Source organism: Ranitomeya imitator, chromosome 3 (assembly GCF_032444005.1).
Source record: "Ranitomeya imitator isolate aRanImi1 chromosome 3, aRanImi1.pri, whole genome shotgun sequence".
NCBI lineage: Eukaryota > Metazoa > Chordata > Amphibia > Anura > Dendrobatidae > Ranitomeya > Ranitomeya imitator.
This window is the reverse complement of record NC_091284.1, coordinates 228,447,831-228,469,243: the sequence shown is the minus strand read 5'-3', so window position 1 is coordinate 228,469,243 and position 21,413 is coordinate 228,447,831. Positions and strand designations below refer to the sequence as shown.

General features: G+C 43.6%; 1 protein-coding gene across 1 annotated transcript in view; it reads right to left on the bottom strand.

The window, feature by feature from the left end:
- CDK18 (cyclin dependent kinase 18) overlaps positions 1-21,413 on the bottom strand; it is a 269,344-nt gene that overhangs the window by 85,220 nt on the left and 162,711 nt on the right. Inside the window, exon 3 of the mRNA XM_069756225.1 lies at positions 43-176. Within this exon, the coding sequence (XP_069612326.1) occupies positions 43-176 (134 nt within the window). The remainder of the gene's footprint in view (positions 1-42; positions 177-21,413) is intronic.

The window sequence follows — 21,413 nt, the reverse complement described above, 5'->3', positions numbered from 1 at the left end:
TTGCTATTTAAAACTGATAAAATATTAGACCTCTGCACTCACATCCATGGACAGACGCCGGGACCCTGGATTCCTGTAATGCATCTCATTCGGAGACAAGCCTTCTCCATCTGATGGTGATAGAGCAGGATTTCCAGGGCTCAGGTGGGAAAATTGTAGGTGAGAGTGTCCAAGACCTTGAGAGAAAATGAAAAAGAAAGATTTGTCACATGGGATAGTTCACTAGTTATATTTAGGTAGATGGGAAAAGAGAGAGATTGATCCAAAAAAGCTTTTTCATTATTTAGTACAATGGAAAAATCAGAACTACAGCTTTATGCAAAAAACACACCGGGCACATGACGATGCCAATGGTCCGAACTGTCAATCAAGCAGAAGCGCATTACTCCTCGACAAGCAGGGGTTGAAAATCTCTTCCTACAGACTCAATATAAATTATTTGAAAATCGTTCGACTCCGCTGATTTCAGTGTGACCAGCCAAAAGATGATGTTGGGGTAGAGAAGGATAGAACCGTTGGACTTTCAATGGCTGCTTCTTTTTTTTCCAAGAGTAAATCCATGGTTTCTAGCAGTGGCTATCTACCCTCATACAATTGAAAACATATGACTGCCAAGCACTCATGTGTATGGAGATGTCGAGAGAGTTAGATCTCTGACAAATGAACATTGTATATAGACAGCAATGCTAGCACTTTTTTCCTGTATCCAAAAATATAGCTTCAACAACTGATTGTTTACTGCATGGGTTGGGAACCTCCGGCCTGCAGGCCGTTTACACCCCGCAATGACTTTTTCTCCGGCACCAGGCAGATTGTTGGGTACCACAGTGCTTGGGTCGGCAGCTGTGTTTTGATGGCCACTGGACTTTTATTTTCTTCTTGCTCTGTGAGCAACGCACTTGCAGCGTTCACTACTAAATTATGGTTTAAATATCCAAATGGCTTTTGGCAGAAAAAAGGTTCCCCACCCCTGGTTTACTTCCTAATATAGCCTACTGTTTGATAGGTGCAACTGTAATGACAAAATCAATGTTATTTACTCTACCTGTCAGTGATTTTATTAAAGTTGATCTGTGTGTGTTTTGATCATATACACCAATGCCCTTTTTAGACATACAATGATGTTCTTTGTGGGCACTATAACAGATAGCAAAGGTCCCTATGACTGAGAGGGTCAAGGAAGTTTTCAACAACAAAGATTGTTTGTTTTTGTGGAGGTGCAGGAAGTCAGATTGGCTCACATTATGAGAGAGGGTCATAAAGAGGTTATAAGTCAGGGATAGAAGGTGAACTCCCCACTTTTCCACTGTTACCTCAAGTTTGGACCATCATCCCTGAAGTCAGACCCACTGGAGAAGCTGGTGCTCAAATGCATGCAGCGTCAGGGATCCTCATGGCCGCAGGACATGCTGGCCCTGTTCCAGGGCCAGGACAAGGTATTTTGATGCCCAGGGCAGATGAAGCCAGTTGCGCGCCATTGCCAAACAATGAACCCTTATCCCCCAAGTAAAGGAATGGGTCGGAGATTAAAGTAAAAAGAGCCTTAATGCAACTTCTTCCACCTCCAGTGGGTTAGGTAACAATCTCTGATGACCACTTTCACTAGAATTGTTACCTTTTTCACCAAATAATACAATTAAAAGTAAAAAGTGATGTACTTTAGAGCTGAGGCTCAACACACAGACAGTGCGTTTTCAAAGTAATATATAGAATCATTGTTTGGGAATCCTTTACCCAATGCCAGAGACAAATAGTGATATTCATTACTATATTTTAATATCAAGCTGAAGGATAGTCATGGAAACTAATATAATTTGACTATAATGGTTTCTAATTAGTTTCAAATAAGGTGTCCAGCATTTGGCAGATACCCTAATGGAAACTAAACAGACCCCTCTATAGGTAAAATGATACTTATTTTGTTTTTTATGTCCATCATATGACTAATACAGGTTGTATTAAAAACAATGGTGGTTCTGGTGCTTTATTCCTGTACTTATTGTGGTTCTCGGCTAGTGGATCATGTACTGATGGTGGTTATTGTGTGAGATTCCTGTTCTGATGGTAGTTCTGGTGATGTATTCAGGTAGTAATGGTTGTTCTGATTCTATATTCAAATACTACTGACGACTCTTGTGAAGTTTTCATGTAGCGATGATGGTTCTGGTGCTGTATTCATAACCAAAACCATTATTAGTACATTAATACGAAACCAAAATCATCAGTACATAAGTAGAACACCAGAACCATTGATAGTACATGAATACATCACCAAACCAAATGTACAAAAGAAAAAATATGTAACCTAGGGAGAATAATAAGTTGTGTAACATGTAATCCCTTAAAACGTAAATTTATTAATATGTATTAAAAATACCATTTCCCACTCTCCCTACCTACCAGTGGAGGTTGGCACCCTAATAGATCGATTTGGCGCCCCCACTCAACGGCGGCTGACCCCAACTTGCCCTATTAAGTGTCTAGCAAGCTACAGGTGGGAAAACAATAAGCTGTAGAAAGAGATGAAGGAAGGTCTGAAGAATACGCTAAGGTGCACAAAAAAAGAACAAAAGTAAATAAATACCCCCAAAAGCTGTATAGCATAGTGTAACAAAACTTCTTATGTGTGCTGAATACAAGCAAAACACTATCACATAAGAGCTAAGCCCATAGTATACTGGCTAAGCACACACAACTAGAATGCACAGATACAGCCAGCACTACAAGGGGTCACAAGTACCAGCGTAATAGAAAAAATAACCGGGGTAGGTAAAATAACCTTAGAATAACCAGGTTCAATGTATGTCAATCAGACTGTTAAAGACAGACCTTCTTGATAACAGCCTCAGGCACAATGCTTGGACAAGCATCATGGCGCCTGCATCTGTGTTTCTTTGGTTCTGATATCCCCTGCCTCCTGAGGAACCGTCTTTACGGGGAAACGCGTCGGGGCGATTACCTGGCAGCTAAGTTGATTTGGGCTAATGTCCTCCTCTGGTTGTCTTGTATATCATATGCATTAATATGCTGAGACTGTATATGGTTGTAACGCTGATCTGTCTTCAGCCGGGTGTTCAGGGAAGGAAAAGATTTTTTTAGTGTGCTTTGTGACGATTATACTGTCCTTCATGTTGGATATATATGGATGTTATGTCACATCACCCATTATTTACCCTGGCACCAGTGGCACATTGTGCCTGAGGCTGTTATCAAGAAGGTCTGTCTTTAACAGTCTGATTGACATACATTGAACCTGGTTATTCTAAGGTTATTTTACCTACCCCGGTTATTTTTTCTATTACGCTGGTACTTGTGACCCCTTGTAGTGCTGGCTGTATCTGTGCATTCTAGTTGTGTGTGCTTAGCCAGTATACTATGGGCTTAGCTCTTATGTGATAGTGTTTTGCTTGTATGCAGCACACATAAGAAGTTTTGTTACACTATGCTATACAGCTTTTGGGGGTATTTATTTACTTTTGTTCTTTTTTTGTGCACCTTAGCGTATTCTTCAGACCTTCCTTCATCTCTTTCTACAGCTTATTGTTTTCCCACCTGTAGCTTGCTAGACACTTAATAGGGCAAGTTGGGGTCAGCCGCCGTTGAGTGGGGGCGCCAAATCGATCTATTAGGGTGCCAACCTCCACTGGTAGGTAGGGAGAGTAGTGAAGTGTAGGGATATCTGATAGGATAGGTGCATATTTTGTATTTTGTATTTCTTTGTCTCACTGGGAAATGGTATTTTTAATATATATTAATAAATTTACGTTTTAAGGGATTACATGTTACACTACATCACCAAACCACCATTAATACATTAATGAATCACCAGATCTTCAATCAGTACATGAATACATCATGAGAACCACATCAGTACCTTAATGCATCACCAGAATCTCAATCAGTACACGAATATATCAAGAGAATTACTGTCAGTAAATAAATACAATACATCACCAGAATCACCAACACTATATCACCAAGCTTAGTACAGCAATCAGGTCAGGCTCATATACATTTGTCTCTCATGATCCTACAAATCTCAGTATGTACTTAACAATACTCTAAAATAGATATATATAAAATATATCGATATTCGCGCTAGCACAACTCTAATGGAGAAGAACAGGATAAAAAATCACAATTTAGAAGCCCCACAATGCATGGATCACTGGGCCACTGTATTCATGTATAATTTTCACGTATAATCATATATAGTTATCATATCACCCTGCCACGGTGAGTCATATTGAGCCTGATCGTAACTACAATAGAACCTGCTGGTGTAATCCAAATTCTAATAAATAGATAAAAAAGTCCAGAAGTGATCACAGTTCTTACCCGAACAGGAAAATGGGTATAGATGAAGATAAAGCCGATGCTTGATTGAAGACGATATTCCTCCGTTTGCACTCTTATTAATGGGTATGAGAATGTATATCCCAATAGTTCCGCTCGCCAGGAACAGCTGCCCCGGCCGGTGGCAGCACGTCACCTGGTGGAGCTAAAGTGTGGCGGTGTACCCACGTGTAGGCGATGCTCGCGTCCTCCCCAATGCGCGAAGTGAGAGCGGCGCCGGAACAGGACCTGCACGCCGGAGTGAGTAATGTGACCGCGCACGTGACTAGTGAGCGGTACGGATGGTGGTAGGGACCAAAAAGTGTATCCGACGCGTTTCAGAGACAACTGTCTCCTTCATCATGTACTTAACAATAGTAAGGAGATACTGGGAGTTGTTGTTATCAGTCTTTATGACACTCTGGGCCATACAGAAACAGCAGTACTGATGAGATGTATCAGCAAGTAAACATTTACATCCAGGTACCATATGGGTGACCTCTTTTATGATTGAGTCTTTGCTTTCTTTTCGTCTCCATCTTGTCCTGATGCCATGATGACTTTCCACATCCACATGTCATAAATGTGCCACACCCAGTTGGGACCTGTGGTGCGTCTGGGATTAGAAGATCACAGCGGTTAGCATAACACAGGTCCTCTTTTGGTATCTGCGAGGCCATTCATAAGTTAAATGGGTTTATAGTTTCTTGTGGTATGGAAGGGGTTAAGAATTGTTTAAACGCTGCTGAGTTTTCCATTGGCTCCTGTGTCAGCTGCAACTTATTGGGACTACTTGCCTTTAATTACTGAAACCTTCTCCTAGCTTCCTCCCATGTCAGCTATAGAGTTTCTATCCTGTGCCTTTCTTCTCTGGAGAAGGTATTCATGGAGAAGCTGTTGTATTCTTGTTGATACCTTTGAAGTTCCATTTGGTTGTGTGTTTTCTCCTGTCTCATTCCCTGTTTTGCCTTTTCAGAGTAGTACGATTAGGGTCTTGCTGTTTTACACGCTATCCATGACTACGCTCAAGGTCAGCTACGGCTTAGTCACATGATGGCGCATGGGGAAAAGGACCAGTCTAGGGCGATAGGGAGCGCAGGGTTCAGCATTAGGTAAGTGTTTAAGGGTCACCATCTTCCCTCTCCCTATCGTCAGGGCTCCCCTTTACCTGTTTTGCCACCTCTCTGTGTCACACACAGGGCATCTCTCTGTCCTGGTGTGACACCACAGATCTTCTCTCCAGATTCCTTTTTCACCAGTCTTCTCCAACACATATTGAGAGAGAGTCATTATAATATCCTCTAGATAAAAAATATCTGTTCATACAGTGGCTTAAATGAGCCTCCAATGGTATATGGCCTCAAACTGCTCACCTTAATGATCTCTAACTACCCCACTGTTTAACATTATTAGATATAACCACCACACCGTCCGCCCTTATGATCATGGCCTATACCATGGCTGACCCTTCTTCACTGTTTTCCCTTACACTCTCTATAGCGCCTCACTGTCTCCCCGCCATGCTAACCTCTCTCCATACTGTTCCCCCATTTCCCACTGCCCCCTCTCCATATCCATTATGTGCTCCCTTTTCACACTATGCCCTCATACTGCCCACCACATTGTCCTCTATAAACTGAACCTCCTCTTCACACTCTCCCCAACAGAGTATGATGGTCACTACAGCAGCCCAAGCAGTATGATATCCACAATAGCCCCGATATACACTATTTTGCACACCACAGCCACCCTATGCAGTATAATGTCCACCACAGCCGCCAATACACAGTATGATGTCCACTACAGCCTTCAGCATGTCCCCCACAATCCCCTATACATTTTGATGTCTCCCACAGCCTTCTATGTAATATGATGCCCCCCAGAGCCACCTATACAGTATGATGTCCACCACAGGCCCCAGAATAACATCTGCCACAGCTCTCTATACAATATGAGGCCATCCACATATTGTATATAGTATGATGTCCCCACAGCCCAGGTATAATGTCCACTACAGCTCACAGTATAATGTTGGACACAGTTTCCCAAATAATATGAAGTCCCCCTCAGTCAGCCACTTTTGTTAACTCCCTACAGTCTGCCCCTCTTGTAAAGTTCCCACTGCCAGCCCCTCTTACGACCCCATTGCCATACCCACAGACAGCCCTATGTATGTCCTCACAGCTATCCACTCAAATGTCCCCACAGCCAGCCGCCCACTTGTCCCCACAACCAGCCCCACGTATATCCCCACAGCCAGCCCCACATGTGTATTTCCCCACAGCCATCCCCACATGTATACAGTGGGGAAAAAAAGTATTTAGTCAGCCACCAACTGTGCAAGTTCTCCCACTTAAAAAGATGAGAGGCCTATAATTGACATCATAGGTAGACCACAGCTATGAGAGTCAAAATTGAGAAAACAAATCCAGAAAATCACTTTGTCTGATTTGGCAAAATGTATTTTTCAAATTATGGTGGAAAGTAAGTATTTGGTCATTAACAAAAGTTCATCTCAATATTTTGTTATATATTATTTGTTGGTAATAACAGAGGTCAAACATTTTCTACAAGTCTTCACAAGGTTGGCACACACTGTTAGTGGTATGTTGGACCATTCCTCCATGCAGATTTCCTCTAGAGCAGTGAGGTTTGGGCTTGTCGCCAGGCAACACGGACTTTCAACTCCCTCCAAAGGTATTCTATAGGTTGAGATCTGGAGACTGGCTAGGCCATTCCAGGACCTTCATATGCTCCTTACGAAGCCACTCTTTTGTTGCCCTGGCGGTGTGCTTGGGGTCATTATCATGCTGAAAGACCCATCCACATTTCATCTTCAATGCTCTTGCTGATGGAAGGAGGTTTGCACTCAAAATCTCACGATATATGGCACATTCATTCTTTCATGTACACGGATCAGTCGTCCTGGTCCCTTTGAAGAGAAACAGCCCAAACACACCCAAAGCATGATGTTGCCACCCCCATGCTTCACCCCCATGGTGTTCTTTGGCTGCAACTCAGCATTCTGTCTCCTCCAAACATGACGAGTTTTGTTTCTACCAAACAGTACTTTGGTTTCATCAGACCATAGGACATTCTCCCAATACTCTTCTGGATAATACAAATGCTCTCTAGCAAACAAGCCCGGACATGTACTGGCTTAAGCAGGGGGACACATTTGGCACTGCAGGATCTGAGTCCCTGGTGGTGTAGTGTGTTACTGATGGTAGCCTTTGTTACTGTGTTCCCAGCTCTATGCAGGTCATTCACTACGTCCCCCTGTGTGGTTCTGAGATTTTTTCTCACCGTTCTTGTGATCATTTTGACCCCATGGGGTGAGATCTTGCATGGAGCCCCAGATCGAGGGAGATTATCAGTGTATGTCTTCCATTTTCTTATTATTGCTACCACAGTTGATTTAATCACACCAAACGGCTTGCCTATTTCAGATTCAGTCTTCCCAGTCTGGTGCAGGGCTACAATTTTATTTCTGGTGTCCTTCGACAGCTCTTTCGTCTTCACATAGTGGAGTTGGAGTTAAACTGTTTGAGGTTTGATAACAAGTTCAAACCGGTGCCATTACTACAGTTAATGAGTGGAGGACAGAGGAGCCTCTTAAAGAAGGAGCTATAGGTCTGTGAAAGCCAGAAATCTTGCTTGTTTTTAGGTGACCAAATACTTATTTTCCACCATAATATGCAAAATATATCTTGCCAAATCAGACAGCATGATTTTCTGGATTTGTTTTCTCAATTTTGACTCTAATACTCGTGGTCTACCTATGATGTCACTTACAGACCTCTCTCTTTTTTTTAGGTTGGAGAACTTCCACAATTGGTGGCTGAGTAAATACTTTTTCCCCACTGTATGTCTCCACACCCAGCGCCATGTATATACAGTGGGTACGGAAAGTATTCAGACCCCTTTACATGTTTCACTCTATGTTTCATTGGAGCAACTTGGTAAATTCAAAAAAGTTCATTTTTTTCTCATTAATGTACACTCTGCACCCCATCTTGACTAAAAAACAGAAATGTAGTAATTTTTGCAAATTTATTAAAAAAGAAAAACTGAAAAATCACATGGTCATAACTATTCAGACCCTTTCCTCAGTATTGAGTAGAAGCACCCTTTTGAGCTAGTACAGCTATGAGTCTTCTTGAGAATTATGCAACAAGTTTTTCACTCCAGGATTTGGGGATCCTCTGCCATTCTTCCTTGCAGATTCTCTCCAGTTCCATCAGGTTGGATGGCGAACGATGGTGGACAGCCATTTTCAGGTCTCTCGAGAGATGCTCAATTGGGTTTAGGACAGGGCTCTGGCTGGGCCAGACAATAATGGTCCCAGAGTTGTCCTGAAGACATTCTTTTGTTATTTTAGCTGTGTGCTTAGGGTCATTGTCTTGTTGGAAGGTGAACTTTCGGCCAAGTCTGAGGTCCAGAGCACTCTGGAAGAGGTTTTCATCCAGAATATCTCTGTACTTGGCCGCATTCATGTTTCCTTCAATGACAACCAGTAGCCCTGTCACTGCAGCTGAAAAACATCCCCATAGGATGATGCTGCCACCACCATGTTTCACTGTTGGGATTGTATTGGGCAGGTGATGAGCAGTGCCTGGTTTTCTCTACACATACTGCTTAGAATTATCACCAGATAGGTCTGTCTTCGTCTCATCAGACCAGAGAATCTTATTTCTCATAGTCTGGATCCCTGGAGCTCAGCCACAGTGATCTTGGGATTCTTCTTTAACTCTCTCACCAAGGCTATTCTCCTATGATTGCTCAGTTTGGCTGGATGGCCAGGTCTACGAAGACTTCTGGTGGGCCCAAATTTCTTTGATTTAAGGATTATGGAGGCCACTGTGCTCTTAGGAACCTTGAGTACTGCAGAAATTCAGTTGTATCCTTGGCCAGATGTGTGCCTTGCCATAATTCTGTCTCTGAGCTCCTTGGCCAGTTCCTTTGACCTCATGATTCTCATTTGGTATGACATGCACTGTGAGCTGTGAGGTCTTATATAGACAGGTGTGCGCCTTTCCAAATCAAGTCCTATCAGTTTAATTAAACAAAGCAGGACTCTAATGAAGGAGTAGAACCATCTCAAGGAGGATCACAAGGAAATGGAAGCATGTGACTTAAATATGAGTATCTGAGCAAAGGGTCTGAATACTTATGACCAGCTGATATTTTAGCTTTTCTTTTTTTATTAAATTTGCAAAAATTTCTACATTTGTTTTTTTTCATTCAAGATGGGGTGGAGAGTGTACACTAATGTGAACAAAATGCACTTTTTTGAATTTACCAAATGGCTGCAATGAAACAAAGAGTGAAAAATTTAAAGGGGTCTGAATATTTTCCATACCCACTGTATGTCTCCACAGCCATGACCACGTATATTTGTCCCCAAATGCCCCCATTCATTGTCAAACTAATATAAAGTAGATTAAAAAAAAGCTTTCCTGTACAGCAGTGGGCTATATAATAATAATAATCTTTATTTTTATATAGCGCTAACATATTCCGCAGCGCTTTACACACATTATCATTGCTGTCCCCATTGGGGCTCACAATCTAAATTCCCTGTCAGTATGTCTATATGGTGCGATGACGTCACTGCATTGCGCCATTGTGACCTGCATTCGCTGGATTTCATGGGGGAGCAGAGATTAGAGCTCCTCTGCTCCTGTGACGGTGAGCGGGTTCACAGCAATTGTATTCGCGTCCAACAGATGTGATGCGATAGAGTGTGAGTAGGGAACTACGGCCGGGGCACAGGCGGGGAGATGGGTGAGCGGTGTCAGTGACTGACCCTGCTCCCCTGTGTGCCTTTGCCCCAGCTGTTAATGTTCTGCACTTTGCTAGAGAGAAAAATTTGGCTGCAGTAAAATGGCACCAGCGGCAGTGACGCTCGCGCAATAGCATCTATCAGAACGCGAGAGATGCTACTGCACGTGAGCCCCCACCACGGCCATTTTGATGGATGTATTTTGTTGTTTTTATCCGGCAATATTATAGGCATAATGCGTTACATGCTGATTTACAGGCGCCACTGCCACAGTGCCATTTTGCTCAATGTAAATATTTTTCTAAACACACCATGGTATATGCAGTATGTAAAATAGGGGGTAGGTCACTGAAGGATACATATGGAAGCAGAGCACCACATAAAGGCCCACCCACAGGCCGCCCCAAAGCATGAGAATCTCATTAAGTAAAAACTGAAAATAAGGATTAAGCAACAACCACAAGGCGGATTTCATCAACCCACGTATCATTTTATTCAGTGTAACAGCGCCAACCTGACACTGTCTGTAGTTTACTGAGAAAAATCCTGTTGACCGGTTCGCTTTAATTGCATATTATTTATAGATGATTTACAAAGCAGACAGTGAAATAGTTTTTTCAACCACCTATTCCAGGTACTGTTGCAATAGAACAAGAGAACTAAGAGAACTAAGTAATGTAATAGATAAACCATTATTTCTTATTTTTAGGGACTCTATAGCGACAGGGTCTGTTCCGCAGGATTGGCGCATAGCAAATGTGGTGCCAATATTCAAAAAGGGCTCTAAAAGTGAACCTGGAAATTATAGGCCAGTAAGTCTAACCTCTATTGTTGGTAAAATATTTGAAGGGTTTCTGAGGGATGTTATTCTGGATTATCTCAATGAGAATAACTGTTTAACTCCATATCAGCATGGGTTTATGAGATATCGCTCCTGTCAAACCAATCTAATCAGTTTTTATGAAGAGGTAAGCTATAGGCTGGACCACGGTGAGTCATTGGACGTGGTATATCTCGATTTTTCCAAAGCGTTTGATACCGTGCCGCACAAGAGGTTGGTACACAAAATGAGAATGCTTGGTCTGGGGGAAATTGTGTGTAAATGGGTTAGTAACTGGCTTAGTGATAGAAAGCAGAGGGTGGTTATAAATGGTATAGTCTCTAACTGGGTCGCTGTGACCAGTGGGGTACTGCAGGGGTCAATATTGGGACCTGTTCTCTTCAACATATTCATTAATGATCTGGTAGAAGGTTTACACAGTAAAATATCGATATTTGCAGATGATACAAAACTATGTAAAGCAGTTAATACAAGAGAAGATAGTATTCTGCTACAGATGGATCTGGATAAGTTGGAAACTTGGGCTGAAAGGTGGCAGATGAGGTTTAACAATGATAAATGTAAGGTTATACACATGGGAAGAAGGAATCAATGTCACCATTACACACTGAATGGGAAACCACTGGGTAAATCTGACAGGGAGAAGGACTTGGGGATCCTAGTTAATGATAAACTTACCTGGAGCAGCCAGTGCCAGGCAGCAGCTGCCAAGGCAAACAGGATCATGGGGTGCATTAAAAGAGGTCTGGATACACATGATGAGAGCATTATACTGCCTCTGTACAAATCCCTAGTTAGACCGCACATGGAGTACTGTGTCCAGTTTTGGGCACCGGTGCCCAGGAAGGATATAATGGAACTAGAGAGAGTACAAAGGAGGGCAACAAAATTAATAAAGGGGATGGGAGAACTACAATACCCAGATAGATTAGCGAAATTAGGATTATTTAGTCTAGAAAAAAGACGACTGAGGGGCGATCTAATAACCATGTATAAGTATATAAGGGGACAATACAAATATCTCGCTGAGGATCTGTTTATACCAAGGAAGGTGACGGGCACAAGGGGGCATTCTTTGCGTCTGGAAGAGAGAAGGTTTTTCCACCAACATAGAAGAGGATTCTTTACTGTTAGGGCAGTGAGAATCTGGAATTGCTTGCCTGAGGAGGTGGTGATGGCGAACTCAGTCGAGGGGTTCAAGAGAGGCCTGGATGTCTTCCTGGAGCAGAACGATATTGTATCATACAATTAGGTTCTGTAGAAGGACGTAGATCTGGGGATTTATTATGATGGAATATAGGCTGAACTGGATGGACAAATGTCTTTTTTCGGCCTTACTAACTATGTTAGTTATTCGTCATTGAAAATTAGATTTATTGTATCATACAAGAACAATTTTAATAGCGCAAGATAATATAAAAAGTGGCATCTCCCAATTAAAGACAAAATACCACTTTCACTACTGCAGTCTCAGAATCATTCAACCCACTCAAAGGAATATTTCAATAGAGCATCAATTTAAAAATAAAATGCTGCCTCAAAAACACCTAACTAATTAATCAACAGCTTCATTTGTTGCATCAGGAGTGCTTGCTAAAACACATCAAATACTTGAACTCGCCAAGGTTTATTGACTTTGATGTTTGATTGTATATTAGAAAAATAGCTAAGGGAGCATTTATACTGCACAGTTATGGGGGACGCTCATAATCGGACAGTGTACATATACTGCTAATTAGTGATGAGCGAGCATGCTCACGTACTAATAGAGTATCCTCGGCGTGCTCGAATACTATGTTTGAGTCACTGTGGCTGCATGTCTCATGGCTTTTCGACAGCCGCAATCCATGCAGGGATAGCCTGTTTGCTGGGCAGTCCATGCAAGTGTTGTGGCTGTTGCACAGCTGGAGGACATGCAGCCACAGTGACTCAAACATAGTATTCGAGAACACCGAAGATACTCTATTAGCAGACGGGCGTGTTCGGAGAACACCTTATCCAAGCACTCACTCATCACTACTGCTAATCAGTAAGAGTAAACCACTTGTTCGTTGGGTGAAATAATTTTAGGGTTGGTTAAACTGAGTGCTCTCGGCAGTACATCATCCTGTGTAAACAGGACATGTGCTAACAGAAAAAGATAACTTGCTGATCATTCTGTGAGCAGCAGGAGTTCGTTGGTCTGTGTAAACAAGTTGTCTAATGTAAATGCACCCCAAGTCAAGTGGGTGGTTCAGAGTTAAGAGAAGAGATCATTGCCTTGAACAAACAAGGAAAAAGATACAAAAAGAAAGATAGCAACGACATTTAATGTTCCTACAAATAAAGTTCAAAGAATAGTTTGCAGTTAAAATGTAAAAGAACACTGAGTACACTACCTGTGTATGACAGAAAGAGGAAGCTATGGCCAGCTGCCACCAGCCCGCAATTAAAAGAAAAGTAAATTATCTTGCACAAACAAGGAAAAGGATACAAAAAAATAGCAAAGGAATTCAATATTCTTAGCGATACAGTTGGAAACATAGTTCACAAGTTGAACGTTAAAGGAACACTGATTACACCTGCCTAGATATGGCAGAAAGAGAAAGCTATGACTGGATGACACCAGAATCATGAGGAGGCAGGTGACTGGCTTATGACAGGGCACTGATCCCTCACTGACCTTCCCCCTATTTTACATACTGCATAAACCATTGTGGGTTCAGAAATAATCAAAATGGCGCCGGCGCCTTCGCTGTAGCATGATACATGCCTATATGCATTTATGCCTATACTATTGTGGGGTAAAAAAAACATTATCTTTGTGAAAATGGTGGCAGTGCCTGCGCAGTAGCATCTATTGTGTTTGGAACATGATAGATGCTACTGTGCAAGCGCTGCCACCATTTTGATTAAAACAATACATCAGTAGATTAAAAATACTTAAAAACATATGATCAATAGGGGTTTAACTGGTTTCACCAATTATCCCCCAAACTATGCAACTAACACAAAAGTCTGTAAGGAGTTGACAATGGCCGGAGCGAGTGCTGCCTGACCTGAATCTGGCCATGTACTACACACTACAAAAATACTGAAAAAAGCTCCACATGAATATACCCTGAAATTGGCCTAATACGGCAGAGTCCAGTACAGCAATGTTTCTCCAACTGTGAGGTGCCCCCAGTTATTAGTCAGGTACAGCAAGGGGGGAGGTGGCAGTTTTCACAGTAGTGGTGCAAGTCTGATTTAGAGTTTCATGATAATTATGCAGTAAAAATGACCTGGCGACAGGATTCTTCAGGTTAGTACGAATACAGTAATAGCAAACATGCATAGTTTTTTAAAAACATTTTTTACTTTGATTTTTATTTGAATCCTCATAGGGGACTTGAACCTGCAATTGTTTGACTGCTTGTACTCTATAGCAGTGATTTTCAACCTTTTTTGAGCCGCGGCACACTTTTTATACTTAAAAAATCCCGAGGCACACCACCAACCAAAATGGCACAAAATGGTGCGTCCAGGTTTGAGATGAAAGTCTGCAGTCATTCTATGTGACTGCAGGCTTCTGAATTCTCACAGCGCAAGCACTGCACACTTTCAGGATTCTCCCTTGCCGGTGGCCAGAGTGGACGGTCATGACAGCACAAGTATGTGATTTGGATACTTCTGGCCACATTCTAACTAGACGTGTCCGGCCTCAGTCAATTCATTTTCATTGAATGAGGCCACACATGTCTAGTCAGCACGTGACCGCATGTATGTAAATCACCAACATCAGAGAATTATGATAGCAGTGTGCACTGTGAGAATTCAGAAGTCTGCAGTCACATAGTATGACTGCAGACTCATCGCAACCTTGGACATCCCCTTTAATGTTCCTAACAAATAAAAATGAGAATTAGTATCACAAAAAAAACACATTTACATCCAGGTACCTGATAGATGACGTTGTTTGTGGAGTCGCCTCTTTCTTTTCATCTTCACCTTGTCCAGATGCCATGATGACTCTTCTCATCCACCGGCAGAGCTCGTTTCTGCAGACTTCCATCTTCTCCTGTCTTCTGCAGCACATCCCGACACAACACCCTTAAAGATAGCAGTGTTATTATAATGCTCCGGAATAAAAATATCTGCCCTAGGCTGAGCCCCTGAGTAAATAATTGCACCTCACTTTATTCCCAGCACATAATATGACCCTCACTGTCCCTCTTATGGTACATGCCATCCACACTACCCTCTCTCTCTTTTCCACACTTCACACTGCCTTCTCATACGGTGTCCCTCATAGAGAGCCCAGTCTCTCTACTGTGCCCCTTCATTACACTCCTCCTACTTGGCATACTGTCTCCTCCTGGCTGTTACCCTCACACTACTCAGTATCTATTATGTGTCCACTCACACTTTCATCCCCCCATACTGTCTGCACACATTTCTAATAGCCTCCTCCTGTACATCCACCCCTGCTAACATACCCCTTTGCTCTCTCCATATTTCCTCCTCACACATTCCCCCCTCACACATTCCCCCGACTCCCCATACTGTCCTCACACATCCCATCACCGTTGCTCCCAGTACTGTCAGCACACATTTTTCCCCTCGCTACTGTGTCCACCCCCATCTCCCCACTCACCCCCACAGAATATATCCACTCCCCTTCCGATAGAATAAATCCATCCCCTTCCACACAGAATAAATGCACCCTGCCCCACACATGCTAAATAAATTCCAGCCCCCCCCCCCACGTACACACTGAATAAATCCCCCCCACACACTGAATAAATCCCCCCACACACTGAATAAATCCCCCCACTCACTGAATAAATCCCCCCCACACACTGAATAAATCCCCCCCACAGAATAAATCCCCCCCCACACACTGAATAAATCCCCCCCACACACTGAATAAATCCCCCCACACACTGAATAAATCCCCCCACACACTGAATAAATCCCCCCCACACACTGAATAAATCCCCCACACACTGAATAAATTCCCCCCACACACTGAATAAATCCCCCCACACACACTGAATAAATCCCCCCCACACACTGAATAAATCCCCCCACACACTGAATAAATCCCCCCCACACACTGAATAAATCCCCCCACACACACTGAATAAATCCCCCCCACACACTGAATAAATCCCCCCCCACACTGAATAAATCCCCCCCACACACTGAATAAATCCCCCCCACACACTGAATAAATCCCCCCACACTTAATAAATCCCCCCACACACTTAATAAATCCCCCCACACACTTAATAAATCCCCCCACACACTTAATAAATCCCCCCACATACTCCCCATAAACCCACCCACGCTGAATCTTCGGTGTCTTCAGCTCCACAGCACAGGAGCACTTACCACCAAGTCTCTTCTTTCTCCTGCGCGCCGGATAGTGACGTCAGCAGCGTGATCACATGACTTGATCACGCTGCTGGCGTCGCTCTGACCCAGCGGTCAGAGCCTCAATTGTACTCGCAGCTGTTAGATGTCTGCGAGTACAATTGATCTCCGGGAGCCGGCGCGCTGCAGCTTCTCTGTGCCGGCTGTCAGCTTGACAGTCAGCACAGAGAACAGCTGACTCCCGTTCCCCGCGGCACACCCGACCATGTGTCGCGGCACACTAGTGTGCCGCGGCACACTGGTTGAAAAACACTGCTCTATAGCATGGCAGCCTATTGGCCATCTGCGATGGATTGAGATGGTCGATGGATGCCTGACAGGGCCGACATCAGCATCCACCGCACCCAGTCAAGTGCTGGGGCCTTGAGCAGGCAGGGGGGCCTACTTGCCGTTGGAGACACGGGCGCACTATGGGGGTCAGATGCCCAAGAGTGGGCCCCCCTTGTTCAAGGCCCCAGCAATTGCAATACTTACCTCTCCCCACTCCACTGCTGCCACGTCTTTCACGTCCTCTGACTGACATTTCAGGTCAGAGGGTGCGATGACGTCACTACTGTGCGCCTTCCGCCTGAACAGTCACAGTGCAGAGAGCCGGCAGATGTTAACGCTGAGGAGTCTGGAGCAGAGCAGCGACCAGCGTAGAGAGGTGAGTATGTCTTTTTTTTGTTTACTGTTTGGAGCATCTCAAGGGGCCAATTACATATGGAGCAGTATATGGGGCTCATTATTCTATATGGAGCACAATGAGGTGCCCCTAATACTGTATGGAGGACTATGTGGTGCCATTAATACTATATGGAGGACTATAGTGTCCGGTTTCTGAGCTATTGAAATCACTCATGTAAGAATTTGTATTATGGCAAGAAAAAAGCAGCTAAGTAAAGAAAAACGAGTGGCTATCATTACTTTAAGAAATGAAGGTCAGTCAGTCAGTCCGAAAAATTGAGAAAACTTTGAAAGTGTCCCCAAGTGCAGTTGTAAAAACCATCAAGCGCTGCAAAGAAACTGGCTCACATGAGGACTGCCCCAGGAAAGGAAGACCAAGAGTCACCTCTGCTTCTGAGGATATGTTCATCCGAGTCACCAGCCTCAGAAATCGCAGGTTAACAGAAGCTCAGATTAGAGACCATGTCAATGCCACACAGAGTTCTAGCAGCAGACACATCTCTACAACAACTGTTAAGAGGAGACTTTTGTGCAGCAGGCCTTCATGGTAAAATAGCTGCTAGGAAACTACTGCTAAGGACAGGCAACAAGCAGAAGAGACTTGTTTGGGCTAAAGAACACAAGGAATGGACATTAGACCAGTGGAAATCTGTGCTTTGGTCTGATGAGTCCAAATCACAGATCTTTGGTTCCAACCACCGAATCTTTTGTGCGACGCAGAAAAGGTGAACGGATGGGCTCTACATGCTTGGTTCCCATCGTGAAGCATGGAGGAGGAGGTGTGATGGTGTGGGGGTGCTTTGCTGGTGACACTGTTGGGGATTTATTCAAAATTGAAGGCATACTGAAACAACATGGCTACCACAGCATCTTGCAGCGGCATGCTATTCCATCCTCTTTGCGTTTAGTTGGATCATTATTTATTTTTCAACAGGACAATGACCCCAAACACGCCTCCAGGCTGTGTAAGGGCTATTTGACCAAGAAGGAGAGTGATGAAGTGCTACGCCAGATGACCTAACCTCCACAGTCATCAGACCTGAACCCAATCGAGATGGTTGTGATGAGCTGGACCGCAGAGTGAAGGCAAAAGGGCCAACAAGTGCTAAGCATCTCTGGGAACTCCTTCAAGATTGTTGGAAGACCATTTCTGGTGACTACCTCTTGAAGTTCATCAAGAGAATGCCAAGAGTATGCAAAGCAGTCATCAAAGCAAAAGGTGGCTACTTTGAAGAACCTAGAATATAAGACATATTTTCAGTTGTTTCACACTTTTTTGTTAAGTATATAATTCCACATGTGTTAATTCATAGTTTTGTTGCCTTCAGTGTGAATTTACAATTTTCATAGTCATGAAAATACAGAAAAATCTTTAAATGAGAAGGTGTGTCCAAACTTTTGGTCTGAACTGTATATTTCTGCCGTATCTGTGCATCATGAATTGTAGTATGTGTTAAAGGGGCCCACTGAGACTCTTTTGCCCGGGGCCCACAAAAACCTGGAGCCGGCTCTGGTGCCTGGCACAGTCACCTGGACAGAATCCCATGATTTTAATGCTACAGCAAATGACTGAGTGACATTTAACAGGTGAACAGCAGCAACTGGACCTCACTCTGGTTGCTGCTGTTGGAGGTAGATGTTGGCTGTATAATACAGCCAGCATTTGCCTTACGTGGAGCAGCATAAATTCCAGAGCTCAATCCATACACCCGCATTCACTCAATTAAATAAAAGCATGTCATTGGGTGAGAAGGGGTTAAAGAGGCAGTTTGATGACATCACAAAGCACATGACTATCATAGACATCATATGACATCACAATTGGCATAGAATGCACAAACTGCAACACCTGAGCAATCTTGTTTCATTAGAGCCTGAGATCTTGAAGGGAACAAGTCCAGGTAGGGAACTCTTCACTTATGACCTCACTCACAAATTGTATAGATGGGAGGTTAGTAGTGGGATTCAGAACTGCATCCTTCACCTGAAAATCTCAGCAAATTGCGCTGTATCATGTGTCCCTCGCTGTGATTCTTATAATGATTTTATGATTTAAAAAAAAAAATGTTATTGACCAGATTCCAAGTAAGGATGTTGGTTCTATAGTAAGCCAATGAGAACCCGGCCTAACAGGGGTTACCAATGTGGACAAGTCCTTCCCTAAATGAGGACATGCTGGCGATCAACTGATCATGTGTCACTGGTATTGAAGCCCCTCAGCAATCGGCTGTTTTTTCCCTCTGACACCCATGTGCTCTAATAAAAGCATATAGAAAGGGGTGGGCCAGATAAGACAACTCCATTTGGCTCCATTTTTGGGCAGCTTTGCCGTTAATGTTGTCAGAGCATAGTATATCCATAACATACAGTAAATGTAATTGCAGACTGCTATAGTTCTCCATTGTCATCTGTCTTGGTCCTGTTGGATCAGGGGTGACCGGGAACTGACGGTTTATCGTGATCAGGAATTGCAGTATGGCATCCTGTGGTTTCCTTTAGTTTATGGAGCATCAGGTGATACGGATTATAATAAAAGGGTGGAAATGTTTAGGTTTTAACTGAATTAAAAGTAAGGCTGGTGGTTATTTGCAGCCTGTGATTTTGTTTTATTAATTCAACTCTTCCTTGCTGTTGGGTGTTATTATGACATCACAGGGGGTATGACATCACAGGACACATGACATCACAGGGGGTATGATATCACAGGGGGTATGAGATCACAGGGCACATGACATCACAGGGGGTATGATATCACAGGGGGTATGAGATCACAGGGCACATAACATCACAGGGGGTTTGACATCACAGAGCGCATAACATCACAATTGGTACAGAATGTATAAAGATGTAATCCTGAGCCATCTTGTGTCCGCAGAGGGAGCAGCTTGAGGAAGGCCAGGTAGGTAGTTGTTCATTTAACACTAAGGCCCCAATCACACATTGTTTGGCCGTGCGGTGTTTGTGGTGAAGTTCAGAACTGCACCATTTACCCCTAAAAAATCTCAGCAAACATCTCTGAGTGATGTGTTCTCTCTTGTGTATCATGATGATTCCTTAAATAGGAGCAATAATATCATTTTCTTTTCTGCAATGATAGGTGTTATGTCTCACCTAGTTCAGATGAGCAGCTGTAATGAAGCACGGACAGATGACGGTGGCGCAGGAGGATGGCCGAGCAGAAACAACGGAGAATGTTGGAGCTTGATGGCAGCAGGAAGACCAGAACTGGAATCACACGATATCTTGAGCAGAATTGGGGCAACTGGCGTAATAGAGTTAAGGTACCTTCACACTCAGCAACTTTACAACGAGAACGACAACGATCTGTGACGTTGCAGCATCCTGGATAGCGATCTCGTTGTGTTTGACACGCAGCAGCGATCTGGATCCCGCTGTGATATCGCTGGTCGGAGCTAGAAGTCCAGAACTTTATTTGGTCGTCAGGTCGGCGTGTATCGTCGTGTTTGACATCAAAAGCAACGATGCCAGCAATGTTTTACATGGAGCTGACAACCAGCTACAACGATAAGTGAGTCGCCGTTACGTCACTGGATCGCTCCTGCATCGTTCTGGAGTTGCTGTCTTTGACGTCTCTACAGCGACCTAAACAGCGACGCTCCAGCGATCGGCTCGTTGTCTATATCGCTGCAGCGTCGCTGAGTGTGACGGTACCTTTACAGACTCTAATCAGACTTTGATCAGAGTTTGATCAGAGTGGCATCAGTTTTTCTTGGATGTGCAGAAGGAAAAAAAAATGGTTTCTCAACGTTCTCCATTCTGTCAGTCTGTGAAAATCGGACCCATGCAGTCCAATATTTTCATGGACCCATAGACTTGCATGGCAAATTTTGATCCAACCCTCGGATTAAAATTGGATTTATCTTAGATTTTTTCGGCAGACCACTTTGTCCGAGGAAAAAATCTGATGCACCCCAAAGAATATCATGGGTATGCGTGCTATCTGTCAAAACCACGGATAGCACTTGTACGAGATAATTGGTCGTGTGCACGAGCTCTTATGAGGAGTGGATCAGTGGGGTCCTGAGAAGTCCACTGATTGCTAAAAACAGCTGCTCAACAGACAGAAGCACAGAGCTTCAGCATGAGCGGGCTCAGATCTATGTACGGGCTCAGGAGAAAGTCTGAACTCCACTCTGTGCACAGGCTTAGGCCGGTTATTCAGGGGCTCAGCATAGGGCAGATATTGTTATTCAAGAGCATTATCACTCCTATCTTTAAGGGCATCGTGTAAGGTTGTGCTGCAGACGACCAAAGAAGATGGAAGTCTGCAGAGATGAGCTGTGGATGAGAAAACTCATCGTGGTGTCTGGACAAAATGAAGATGAAAGGAAAGAGACGTTGTCTCTTGAGTTGTTCATCTAAAAAATG